Raw genomic sequence first — 14,061 nt, 5'->3', positions numbered from 1 at the left:
CCACCCTGCCCGCCTCTTCTTTAGCACTCCCAACGAGATAAGTCTGGGCTTTCTAAGGCCAATACTGCAGCCATAGAGACAATACAAATCTGCGATTTTTTCTTTTCTTCTCTCGCTGCCAGCCTTCTCAGGCGAACAGTCCTCAGCGCAGGGTCTCCTTCCGATTCCCTTGCACCTACTTTACAAGGTGTTGACCGGAAGCAAGTCCTTTCCAGCTTGCGGTGACCCCTCATGCGGAACAGCGAGAGGCTCCGGCGTCGGCCTCGGCCTCCTGCCGCCCCCACTTTCCCCTGGGGCCTTGAGGAGGCGAGCTCCGGGCGTGTGTGTGCGCGCGCGCTAGGGCGCGCGCGCTTTCACTAACGGAAAATCTGTGGAAGCTGCTGAATGTTGTTGGCAGAGTGTTCTGGAGCCCAGCAAAAGCCTCCAAAGCACTTGAGCTTCCCGAAAGAAAAACAGAATAAATGAAAGAAAAGAAGGGAAGCCCGTTTCCCTAAAGCCCGGGTTTCCAATAGTCCTGGATCTTCCCGGAGCTAAGCAGAGGCGTAGTTGGCAGTGGCCACTGCCCGCAGCTGGACTTGGAAAGACGGTTTTTCCCCAGTTTCAGGAGGTGAGGGCCTTGCAGGACCTGGTCTAGGAACCTGCAAAAAGAACTCTGGGGTAAGTAGTGTTCTGGCACCGGAGCGGAAAGGGGGAAGGAGGAGGGGGCAGGAGAGGGACGAGAGAAAGAGAAGGGAATTAATTATGCAAAGAAAAAAATCCCCCAATATTCCACAGCAGAGGGAGAGCGCAGCACAGCACTCCCAAGATGAGTCAGCCCGGGTCTCCCGCGCCTAACCGGCTGGCGCAAAGTTCTTTTTAAGGAGAAGAAAAACTCCGCAAATCCTAGGTGGTGACAAAAGAAGCCCGGGCGGGGCGGAGTGAGGAGCTGGAGCCCGGCGCTGGGGCCGAGGCGGCTACCGCGGGGGCCCGAAGCTCCGACGCCCAGCTCTTTCCTTCTCCTTTTGGCCGCGTTAAGCCTCACCTCCCCACCCTGCCTCCCCCCCGGGCACCTGGCGGCCGGGTTGACATTTGGACTCCCGGCGGCAGCAAGGACGCTCACCTGGCCGAGCCCCGCTCCCTCCTCCTCCACCCCTCCCCCACCTGCCCTCCACCTCCCCTCAGAATCGGGAGGCGTCCGGATCCGTAGGCGAGGAAATAACGACCCCTGCAGTTGTATTGCGGAAAATCGCGGCGGCGGCGGCGGCGGCGGCAGCGCTAGTCGCGGACGATGGAAGCGAGGCAACTGGAGGTTCCGGGGAGCCCAGGAAAATAGCAGAGGAACAGAAAGCGCGCACGCGACGCGGGGAGCCCGTAGGCTCCCGATGCTTCCGAGTACCTGGCTCCCCACGGTTCCCGTTCCGAGCCCTGGACGTGTCTCCCGAGCCGGGCTCCGAGGCGGCAGGCTGCGTGCGGACTTGGGCAGCCGGGAGGGTCGGCGGAGGCAGCTGGCGGCCAGCAGTTGCGGGCAATAATCCCTGCCTCTCTTTCTGTCTCTCTGTATGCTGTGTCTGCTCCTCCCCCCGACCCCCGGAAGCAGGAGGAGAACGGCCCCGGAGCGGAGCAGCCACCTTCTGACCATGCCCTGGTGAGGCGGGCGGACTTCGAGGGCAACTCGTCGCGAACTGCCTGGGCTTAGCCAGCAAGCTGCGAGCTGCCAGGGGCCCGGAACTGCGCGGCAAGGCCCGGCGGGGGGCTATCGTCTATGACTTCTTGGGGCTCCAGGAGGATCGGGGTCTCGTTTTTGCAGGAAGAGCCCCGCGCTGGTGGCTTCAGGTGGCTGCCGCCGCCGCTGCTAGTGCTGTTTCCGCCGCTTGTGCAAGGAGTAGAGACCGGCGAGCAGGGAGACTTCCCGGGCAGCGAGGCATCGGACATGTGTCAGCACATCTGGGGCACACATCCGTCAAGCCCGAGGGGAGATTTGCTGGAACAATTCAAACTGCGATATTGATCTTGGGGGTCCCTGGCTGGCAGTCGGGTGGGAGTGCGAGTGTGCGCTCGCTAGGAAGTGTGTGCGTGTGTGCATGTGTGTGTGTGTGTGTGCGCGCGCGCGCGCGCCCTGTGGGGATTCCCCCCTTCCCCCCTGTTTTCCCGTCGAGTGATGCACTTGGAATGAGAATCAGAGGATGGAAATAGTCTGGGAGGTGCTTTTTCTTCTTCAAGCCAATTTCATCGTCTGCATATCAGGTATGGGACGCGCTGGAGTCACAGGCGGGTTCGGATTATGTTGTGGTCTTTGGAATGTATGAGATTTTATTGTATGTAGGCAAGCAAGTAGCCTTGCGGGGTGGGACGGGAGATGGGTGGTGGCAGAGACCCTTTCAGTTCTGCGGATTTGCTGCCTTCAGAATTGAACACCTTCTAAACCCAAGGGTGTGTGTGTGTGTGCGTGCGTGTGTGTGTGTGTTGGAGGTAGCATCTGCATGGAGTCCTGGAACATAGTAGGGGTGGAGGGATGAGAAAGAAGAGGCAGATGGGTGTTGATTTTCAACTGCTTTCCTGATTGAGAACTCTGGTGAGGAAATCTGAGCCTTGGCAAACCCCACCACCATCCCTGGCTTTCAAAGTTCCCAAACTCTGGTGGTTCCTGGTTGAAAAAATGGACGCAGAGCCCTGCCCTGATATCTAGGCACTTTCAGGAGACTGCAGGATGATGCGGGGACTGGAGAGTACCAGCAGAGATCAGAGGGATGGAGAGGTACTCCATGCCTTCCCCAAACACATTAGGACCACCCCAAATAAAAGCAAAGCCTATCCAAGACAACATAATATCATAGATACCACTTTAGATGATGAGCTTTCCTAATTCCCGGTGGCAAGGATGTACTTACTGGCTCAGACTTACTGACCTCAGGCTACTTGTGCCAGTCTGTGGTTTTAGGAGCTAGTGGGAAGCAAGGGCATTGAGATGAATGAAGTAGAGCTTGTGCCTGCCTCTGAGTGTGTGTGTGTGTGTGTGTGTGTGTGTTGGGAAGGATTTTGATTTCCAAGCAATGTTCTTGTTGGTGCAGGGAGTTGGGAGTGTGGAGTGGAGATGTAAGAAAATGTCCCAGGATAAGCAGTATTCCCCAGTTCAGTGCCTCCTCCCATTGACAGTGTCTACACTATTTCCCTCCACACTTGTCATTTAAGCAACCAGGTTAAGGCCCATTTGCAGTACTCCCCTCTGCCTGCATTCCCTCTGCAGAATTGGGGACTCAGCCAACTTCCCATGAAGTCAGCAGAAGAGGAGATCAGGAATCTTGCCCCTGCTGTGAGCAGGCATATTTGAGCAGCATTGGGGTGGAGGGACACATTTCCTGCATCTCCCTTCAGCTCCACTAATCCCCACCCTTTAAGCCAGACCAGATTCTGGATATTAAAAACACTTGTCTGCCCTTATCTGTTTGGGGCTGTTTGGGACTTGGCCCAAACTGTTTGGGGCTTGGCCACCCTAGTAATAAATTTGCCTCTATAATACTTTAGAGATATGTTGTGTACCTAGAAGACAATAAAAAGTGCCCTGGGGTCACTCCAAATCCTCTACTCTTTACCCATCCTACATCTAGGAGGAAGAATTCCCAGATGACTTGTAAAGGTTTATATCAGTTATATGTCCAGGGATAGACCGTGGTATCTCACAAGGCCACATTTTACATCTTTCTCTTCTACGTGCCTCTTTCAAACTCTCTCTCTTTTCTCCATGTTATTTCACTGGTTATAAAATAGTCTTTTCCTACCTCTTTCCAGCATCATAAATACTTTCAAATCAGACAAACCAGCTGAGTCCCTTTAAAATTTACAAAAGGTGAGCATTAACTAAAGCTCTGGACCTCCCCATCCTTTGTCCCCAACCCCACTCTTCATTTGGTCAGGCCAGCACAGCCTGAGAATGGGCCTGTTCTTAGCCTCCAAAAAAGGCATTAGTGGGATACTCTTCACAGCTATACTTGATTTGGTGTATCAGCAACTAAATTGTATAAATAGAAGCATTAGGAGAGGATTATTTCCAACCCAGGAGAGTTGCTATGTGGCCTTTCACATGTATTTACTAAATAATCATCATTGCTATGTAATGAGAAGATAAAAGTATAAGGAAAATTGCTAGCTATTAGCTAAATATGGAAAACTAGGTTAGCATTCCAAATGCCTAGTTAGGATCAGCATTAATTTACACTTTATGAAGACATTTAGGCAGAGATGCAACATTATGGACTGTATATTTACACATTCATAAACTTAACTTTAAAAGGCCATTCTTTCTCCAAAGCCAGGGTGGCTTCCTCCCTCTATAAGAAGAACTGCTCATTCAGTGATGTCCATGTATGTCACAATTCTGATTAGTAATATAGTTATGACTCACATTTGTCACAGTTTGGGGGACTTTGTTTTCCCATCTGGCAGCCTTAAGAGGTATAGGTATGCAATACACTAAGGTTAAATAATTGTGGCTCAGGGAGTGGTTAGTGGGCCTATCATTTCTGTTTGCATGATTTGCAGTTTTAATTTAATCATGAATGAGCTTTACCAAAAGGAATGTAAGCCTGTATTTATAGAAGCTGCTAAATCTTAAAAAGAAAAGCACCTCTCTATCATCTTGGGATCAATTGCCCTGCCTAGTAAATGGGTACTAATTGTTAGTGAGTTACCAGGCATCTATAATTGATGCATTTGTAGGGTTGATTTCATTACTGAGGAATACCAGACTAGAAAAGGGCAGCAAAAGTCTGCAGTGTAAACATTCTGCAGAAGGAAAATTTTGGAATTAAACTTGGCCTGTAGAAGGTATATTGACTGAATATCAGTTGGCTTTCAGGAACACTCTGGAACTTTGTAACAGTGTTTTGTTAACCAAAGGTTCCTACCCTCATCCTACCCCACCCCCCAAATTAAAAGTACACCGAAAGGAGTTTTCTCCCTGGGTCTATGTGGCTATATTGCTTAAAATACAGACACCTGGGCTTGTATGTTTGATGGCTCTGCATTAATCATTTGATTGTGATGAAGCTGAGGAAATGGGACTGCGGTCTGCTAGCTAGCTTAGCCAGGCTTGGCTAGCTGCTGGGGAAGTAGCATGTGTGCCTTCCATTTGAGAGAATTTGGCTACTTAAGGACAGCACAGCTAGTCTGAAGAGGGAATGCCATGATCTGGGAGCTCTTGGGGCTCTACGTTTGACTCATATTTAATTTTACTGAAAATGTAAGGCAGCCAAGATCTGTGGAGATGACAGGCAGGGAGGGAGGGAAAGAGAGGGAGGGAGGGAGGGAGAGAGAGAGAGAGAGAGAGAGAGAGAGAGAGAGAGAGAGAGAAAACCAGGATGATATTTCCCTGTGCTAGCAAGAGCACATTCCCTTCTTACAAAAGCAGCACATGTCAGCGAGAATGAATACTTAGCAGCACCAGGAGAGAATTTCTTGGTCCAAAGAGAGCTGTCTGATTTAATTTACATTGCACATCCTACTTCCCTATACTTTATTTCCCTTTACTTCCTTGTTTATTCATAATAATAACAGCAATAGTAATTAGAATTATGTGGTACTTTCACATGTATTGCACAATATTGCACACATTTTAACTCATCTAGTTTCAGAATTTGTAGGGTGATTTTATAAATAAGCCAACCAAAGGCCACAGAGGTTCAGCTTGGAGGATTCACACCCAGTTCTGAGTCAAAATTCAGTGTATCATTTATGCTTTGTTACAAGATTTCTTTTAAATGTTTTTATTAAGTATTCTTTTATTTTGATGTTTCCAATTGAAAAAGTAAATTGTGTTAAATGGATGTAAATCTTAGAGAGTTTAGAAGTGGAAGTTTAGGGTGATTGTAGCCTAGAGCTAGAATTAAGATGGTATTTGAGTTGTACATGACTGTCATTCAAACAGTTAACACTGTTACTCATTTGCCCCCAGTGCCTTATGATCAGCAATACCTGTAAGAAATGAATGTTTCATATATTCTCTCCCAATCTGAAAATTAAAATGGTTTCACATTAATGGTTTACATTTAGAAATGGGGTAATAGTACATACCTTACATTTGTTATATAGATTAAATTAGATAATATGGTCAATGATTTTCACTTAGCACAGTGTCTCAGGCAGAGTAAGCTTGCAATAGTATATTTTTTCCTACAAACCTGATATTGCAGGGTTTGTGAGGAATAGGATAGAACCTTTACCTTCCTCCCTTACAACTTGTTTAAAAGCAAAAAAAATATCATTAACTAGTGCATTTTATAACATTGAGTACAAATCCTACTTTCAGTGAAGTCTTGGCTTAACAACTTTGAAATGTTTCTTAATTTTCTTTCTCTTATAAATGAGACTGGTAACGTTAGGCTTTGGGGCATAGTCATGAGTGTAACCCACTTTATCCCTGTGAGCCCATTATGGAGGTGAGGCTTGGAAAGTTAAATAAATCACTGGGAACAAAGTAGTGCTTATTCCCAGGGGAGCAACAATTTTCTTCTTTCTTCTTGTAAATTATTACTCAGTATAGACTCAACTTTCAGGTGCTTCCAAAATGGCAAACTGCATATGCTGTCAATATGATTTGAAATAGAAAGTTCCATTAAATATAAAAAAGAGCTCCACCCCAGTAAAGAATCTGATGATCTTATTGGCAATACGGTTTGTTTAAACCCAGTTTCCCATGTGATGTCACATAGACTCTTCATTGACAGATACCATAGATAACAGATATCACAGATGGGACTCTCCTGGCAGTGAGACGAGAGGCTTCCTGAGTAAATACACTATGGGGGGAGGGGGGGAAGAATTGTCAATGTTGAGAAACATTTTCTTGGGTGGGGAGGGGGGGTTTGATTGCCACCCTAGGCCGTCATACTTAACATCCCACCTTTTCACCTTAATTAAGCATTACATATTTGGGCCTGAGGTTTAGGCCAGGAACACATGCAGGTACCATAAATGTGTACAGTAGTAGGCCATTGTGTAAAGAATGTGGGAGTTTGAAGACCCACCCTGCAATCAAACTCTGCCTTAATTACCTATGTGATTTTGGGCAATTCTCTTAGCCTCTTAGACTCTCAGTTTCCTCATCTGTGAAATGAAAAGTTATATCTTCTTTGCCTATTTCAAAGAATTGTTGAGGGAAACATCGGAGAGTGATCCTGAATGTTCTTTGTGTTATACAAATGTAAAGTTATCTGTGTCTTTACTATATTATGGAATGATCCATGCATAAGATATAGCTTTAAAATAAAAGTTGAGATACATACACATAATGTAGAGTGATATTAAATACTACAAATAATACTTAATGGTGTAGATATAGTTGTGAAAGCAAAGTTGTAATGCACAAAATGTATCATGATATAAAACAGTACGAATAATGCCAAATTGTTTGATAAAGTACATAAATGCTATGTAAGAGAGAAGTCCAGACATGAAGGAAAAGGAGGATATTAGATAGATGTTAGAGGTTTGGATAGAAGAGTTGGAGGGGACCACATCATCAGAAGGAGAGGGAAAGGAATGAGTAAGATGTACAGTGAAGACTGTCGCAATTGGAAAAAAAGATTCACTTTAGGAGATACTGGAAAGTTGGGAGGAGCCCACTTAGAGAGCTGTTGAATTGAGAGAATATGGAGTGTCCTAATATATTTAATTTCTTGGTGATTTTTATTTTTTCTTATTATGGATCTTTACATGGATTCAATGGATTGAGCTTGGTTAAAATTTGTTTGAAATTCTAACATTTCTTTAGATTTTAAATTTGTGTTGCGTGTCTCCAACTACTGCTCTCAAATCTCTCAAATCTGTTTGAGATTGTAGTTGAGTTTTGAGGAAACTTCAGCTTTCTCAACTGTAAAATGGAGATGGTACTTATTTCCCAAGATTGTTGATCCTACAGGATAATTGTAAGGAGCAAAACACTATTTGTAAATGCCTAGCATCGTATCTGGAATACAGTAATCACTGACCAAATTACACATATGATATAAGAGTAAGCGTGGGCTTTGGAACCAAACTAGGTCTAAATGTGAATACTACCTTTAGCATTCACCCTCTGTGTGATCTTAGGTAAGTTCTTTACATTCTCTGAGTCTCTGTAAAATCTGTAAAATGAGGATTGGAGAAAATGTACATAAGATCCTGTCAAAGTGCTTGACGTGTGGTAGTCTCTCAGTGAATTGGAGCTGTTCCCATAAAATTATTATCATCAATAACAATACTTATTTTGACACTTTGGACCTGTTTTTGTAAATTACAATTAATTTTTCAGTCATTTCTTTGGTTTCAACAAAACAGTATTGCCAGTTAACTGCGTGCCAAGCATAGGAATTACAAAAATTAACAAACAACACTTGGTCTTTAGTATTTATAACATGGTATGCATGTTATGTGATAGAGTTGTGTTCAGAGTGCTTTATATATATATAATATATATATATATATAATATATATATATTTTTCGGTACGCGGGCCTCTCGCTGTTTTGGCCTCTCCTGTTGCGGAGCACAGGCTCCGGATGCGCAGGCTCAGCTGTCATGGCTAACGGACCCAGCCGCTCCGCGGCATGTGGGATCTTCCCAGACCAGGGCACGAACCCATGTCCCCTGCATCGGCAGGCGGACTCTCAACCACTGCGCCACCAGGGAAGCCCTGCTTTTCATATTTTTAATTATTATTTTAAATTATTTATATATTTAATTATTTTATATTTTAAATTTGTTTAATTATAAAGAAAGAGTTAATTCTGTTGTTAGAAGTTGGAAGATGCAATTGGAGAAGGGGTAGGGTTTATGGAGGAGAAAACAGTTGAACTAGGGTTGGAAGGATACATGAGATTTCAAAAGAAGAGGAAAAAAGAAAGACATACCATGAGGCAAGAATAGTATGTTCTTTTTTTTTTTTTTTTTTTTTTGGCGGTACACGGGCCTCTCACTGCTGTAGCCTCTCCCGCTGCGGAGCACAGGCTCCGGACGCGCAGGCCCAGCGGCCATGGCTCACGGGCCCAGCTGCTCCGTGGCATGTGGGATCCTCCCGGACTGGGGCACGAACCCGTGTCCCCTGCATCGGCAGGCGGACTCTCAACCACTGCACCACCAGGGGAGCCCAAGAATAGTATGTTCTTATACAAGAAGTGATAAAAAAAAACCCACAAAAGTATCAGAAGTATGGTGAAATGAGCATATAAAATAGATAGGTTAGATTAAGTGACTGGATATAGGCTAGAAGAATAACGGGGCCAATTTAAAGGGGTTTGCAAGCTAAGGTAAGAATTTTAGATGGTACCTTTTAGTTATGAGGAGCAAAGGTAGAGATAAAGAAAATGACAATCAGGTTTGTGTGCAATTTAATGATACTTTTATACTTTTATTGCAATAAGCAATAACTTAGAAACCCAACTACTTCTTGTCAATCTTTATTCTTGCTCACAAAACCTGTTTAAAAAAATACTGGCCTAATAGATTAATTAGGCCATTATGGGACATTCTGAGGGACACACTTAAAAGAAAAAATCAGAGTTGTCCTATCTCTTATGCACCTCCTATACCCTAATCTTTAAGATTTAGTATTTTCATAATACACAAATGCAAATATCTCCAATTTTGTACTTCAATAATAATAATAGTGTCTTTAGCATTAGATAAAGGCTAAGAGAAATGAATCATCCATACATGATTTTGTGTTGTGAAGATTGTGTGCCAAGTAACAGATGTGCTATTTGACATGAAACCAATGGTTAAAGCACTGCAAACCATTTTACATCAGCTTTACCTTATTATACTCTGTACAACTCTTATTTCCAATAGACTGCATGTTCACTTGGGAGAGTATACTCTTGGTCCACTAAATTGTATACCCATTTCACCCTTTCAATTGTCCAGTTAATATAAAGTATGTATAGAGACCTAAAATGAAATGGCTTCCTTTGTTTACTTAATCATTCAAAATTTATTGAGGGTGCTGTATATTTAAGGTACTGGGGATCCAACAGGAATGAGTAAGACAACTGACCTTTCCCTCCAAGAATTCATAACCTTCTAGCAGGACACTGATTTTAAAAATATTAGTAGTTATAGCAGACTGTGATAAGTACTGTAGTGAAAAGAGATACAGCAGTATGTGAATAGGACAGAGAAGGGGCACCTGACTCATTCTGGAGGTGGAAGTGCTAGAAGAAGGAGAGTAAATAGTGTCAGAGGCTGTTTGGGGTGAGTCTTAAAGAAAGCTAAAGAGTTGGCTTGGAAGATTTCTGCTGATTGACCAGGAGTGTGATAGGGGAGGGATGATCATAGGAAACAATATTTGTAAAGACAGGGCAATCAGATAGGACATAATGAATTCAGGGGAAGGTGAAGAGGTAAGTATGGCAACAACTAGAGGGTGGAGTGTAAAGGATGAGGCTGAGATAGAATAGCATATAAGAAATATTATGCTAATAACAGTAATAGCTTACATATAATAGTAGTAAAAATTACCCTTGTGCCTCTCTGTGCAAGGAGGGCATATTTTAAGGCTCAGGGGGATAGGTCTAGTTTATACCTTTATCTTCTTTAGGAGCAGACCAGTCAGGGTTAAAGCTTTTGGCTTTAGTCCAGCTATGCTCCATTTGGCCCAGAACACTAGTTATTTTCCAGTATCGTCTCTAGTTCCATGTAGCTTCCCAGAAGCTTTTGTGATAACTCAGATTTAGACTACAGAATTTACCTCCTTACTTAGTTTGTATTTCTACCCTAGGAAAAAGAGCCAAGATGCTATTGGTTGACCCTAGATTTTGAAATATGGCAACTATCATTTTATTGCCTTTGGTAATTGAATCTTTCCTGCAACTTTCTGCCGTTTTCATCTTGTGTAATCTTAAACAAAACTTTAAATGATTTATAACATGTAAGGGTGGGGTGGGTGCTGTGAATGCTAATGAATGGTCTGGGATTGCCTTTATAACACAGCCATAATTGCTTTTATTAGCAAGATTGGACTGGTAATGGGGTAGCCAGTGTTTGGGTTTGAGTTCATTTGCATTAAGGTGCCATCAGGATGGAAGTGGAAAGATCTTCAGTGGTTGTGAAGGAGACAGTCTACAAATGCCTTTTCCTCCTGATCCAGGAGAGATGGGACCTTTGTCACAGTAAATGGAGAATTAATCTTTAACTTTGTCCCATACTTAACGCCCATAGGCCGAAGGGGCTGGCAGTAGGAAATGAAGCCTGTTACTTTCAGGTGAATTTATCAGAGCCAAGTCCTGCTGTTTTCACAACACATTTGGCAGCAAAGCCACAGTTGGAATAAACATATTTACTGAAGGATATGAGTCAACATATTCCTCTTCTGCTGCTCCCTCTTCCTGCCATACACACAAGTTACCTTTCACCTTTAAGGAAAACAATTTTGATGGCAGCACTTATTGAGTAGGGACCATTCCTCTTCCATGATTTTGGAATAATATAAATACCTCATAGGATTCTTGAAAAGGACAGATATTGGTACATGTCTATGGAAGGGTTATCTCCCACTCTGAAGGGGTTTAATGGGTTGGTTCATTAATTTCACAAATGCTAATAAATGCCACCTATCAGTGAGGCACTGGGCCAGACAGAAGTTAAAATATAGTAAGCTAAACAGCCTTGCCTTTGTAGAATGTATATTTAGTGATACACAATTTTTTTCCCATTGCTCAAACTAGAACCTGGCATTTTAGTTGATACTCAATAATAAGTGAGTGAGTTGATATATAAATGAATAATAAGGATTGATTTAGAATGGCTTTTCTTCCTTCACAGGAGACTGGGAAACAAGATTCAGATCTTGTATGGAGGTTAAGAGGGAGGGAAAATAAAGAAGACTTCTCTGTTAGCTGCCCTTTTGCTTCTACTGCATGCAGTCAGAACTGAAACTTTCCCAGGGAACAACTTATTGGATAGCTTTGTATTTCCTTCTCAGACTCAACTCTTATCTGCATTTGACAAACCAGCCTTAGTCAGGGCACTTCACCATTGTTTAAAATGTATTTCTGCTCCTTTGTGTTCTGAGATACCATCCTGTGAGACTTGAATTAGGGCGATGAAGGATCCATGGATGCATTGTTGTTCTTTTTTCATTCCATCTCTGTTCCTATTAAAGGAAATTGCTAAGGATATGGTTGTTTTCTCACTGGGTTCCAGCTTGGGAGAAACCAGCACTTGAGAAAGCTCACTGTTCTTTAGTTAGCAATGAACTAGAGTGCTTTAGGGGAAAAGCCTACCCACCCTTTAGTCTTGAGGCAGAGCAATACAGGAAACTGTTTTCTAAGGTGTTTTTAGTCTTGTGTCAGAAAACTTTACCTCCCCCCGCCCAACCTTGCCCAGCCTTTAGAAACAGAACTGTGGCACCCAACAGTTTTTACCATGGGGGGGCGGAGGCGGGTATTTCCAAGAGCCTAGAAATTGAAAGAACATAGTTTATTTGCTGTTCTTGGCTGTACATTCTGCCTATAATCTCCTAGTTGATCTTTATAACTGTGAGGAAATGGTCAGTTAGGTGGTTTGTTGTTTGTTTGCTTGTTAATTTTAGAAAAAAATAAGAGGAGGTTATAGAAAAAAGTCTTCTACTGTTAATCTTGCAGTACATGTATGGAAATTATACTGATAGTTAGAAAGTGAGGCATCTACGTATAATAAATGTTTGTTGTATGGCCTGGGTGTAAATAGAAATATATCACTGGCTGGCTGTCTTGCAGTACACAGTAATGATACCAGCTCTAAGTCACTCACATCTTATAGAATGAAATATAATGTAGTGAAGTCATCATTTTTTGTTATCTCTAACAGGTTCCACCCCTGTTTTTCCACTGTTATGAAGACGTTCTTCGTGGCCTTTTAGTTTGTGTCTTTGAAGTTCTGTGTTGTAGTGACTAAATGAGAGTCCTATGCAATTAAAATAGTGTGTGAGTTGGTGCAGCCTTTTTTTTTTTTGGTTCCTCTTGCTTTTAGAATTGCTGAAATTAGAGCCTGACTGAGCCAGGTAAAGTTTTATAATGTTCTATATCTAAAGGTAAAATGTGTCAAATTAAAAATGAGAGTTTTATTTGTGCATTTGCTGTTTAGTTTAATTGTGTGTTCAATTGAAATGCTCCTCTTTGATCAGTACTCCTTACAAGCAAGGGACTGTATATGCAAGTGTTTTAGTGTTACAAACATGCATGATACTAAAAGTCATTGACTTAATTTTAATGCTAAATATAATAGAAGAATAGTATCAAAGAAAATTTAGGAAAACAAACTGATTCTTCATAGACTAAATTTTCATTTCCCAAAGTTTGCAATTATAACTTTTTTCCCTTAAAGCTTTGTACTTAAATAAAATTTTTACATTATATCTTAAGTATTCCCCCATGTTGCTTCCTAGTTGTATTAGTTTAGGAAATCCAGGACTTTGTGACTGGTAAACCCCACAGTCTCAGTAACATAACACAGTAGAAGCTTACTTCCTGCTCACATTAATTGTCTAATTGGTGTCAGTTTGTGTGTGTGTGTGTGTGTGTGTGTGTGTGTGTGTGTGTGTGTGTGAGAGAGAGAGAGAGAGAGAGAGAGAGAATAGGGGCTTGGTGAGGGGGAAGGGATAAAAGAGAAGGAATCCTGTCTGTGTAGTGACTTGGGAGTCTCAAGGCTGATAGTCTCTGCTATCTTCAAGACATGGCTTCCAATATTGTTCTGGACATCAACATTAACAGCTGGAAAAAGAGTGAGGAGGACGATCATGGGAGAGGTGTTTATGGGCTTAACAGGAAAACTGTACCTCACTTCTGGTCAATCACATGGCAACATCTTATTGCAAAAGAGTTTGAGAATTGCAGGCTAGTCACAAGACTTGCCTTAGCCCAGGAACAAAGGGAACGTGGTCTAGTGAACAATTGGCTAGTATTTGCCACTTTAACATTTATGATTTTCTTTGTAATAGTTTCATAATATTTTATTCATCTAAAATAGCATTATTTATATTTCTCTTTTTCCCTATTTTGGAGCATCTATGTTATTTCTAGATTTGTCATTTTGGGCATATGTTTTTATGTCTATAGATATTTATTACTATTGAATT

General features: G+C 42.6%; 1 protein-coding gene across 1 annotated transcript in view; it reads left to right on the top strand.

The window, feature by feature from the left end:
- Positions 1–262: 262 nt before the first annotated feature.
- Positions 263–14,061, top strand: part of CA10 (carbonic anhydrase 10 (inactive)) — a 626,923-nt gene continuing 613,124 nt past the window's right edge. Inside the window, exons 1-2 of the mRNA XM_027087088.1 lie at positions 263–657; positions 1,577–2,223. Of these exons, the coding sequence (XP_026942889.1) occupies positions 2,163–2,223 (61 nt within the window). The 5' untranslated portion in view covers positions 263–657; positions 1,577–2,162. The remainder of the gene's footprint in view (positions 658–1,576; positions 2,224–14,061) is intronic.

The sequence above is a fragment of the Aethalodelphis obliquidens genome, unplaced genomic scaffold (genome assembly GCF_003676395.1).
Source record: "Aethalodelphis obliquidens isolate GAN/ISIS:26980383/991018 unplaced genomic scaffold, ASM367639v1 scaffold58, whole genome shotgun sequence".
Taxonomy (NCBI): domain Eukaryota; kingdom Metazoa; phylum Chordata; class Mammalia; order Artiodactyla; family Delphinidae; genus Aethalodelphis; species Aethalodelphis obliquidens.
The sequence above is the reverse complement of the archived record's forward strand: the minus strand, read 5'-3'. Positions and strand labels throughout refer to the sequence as shown.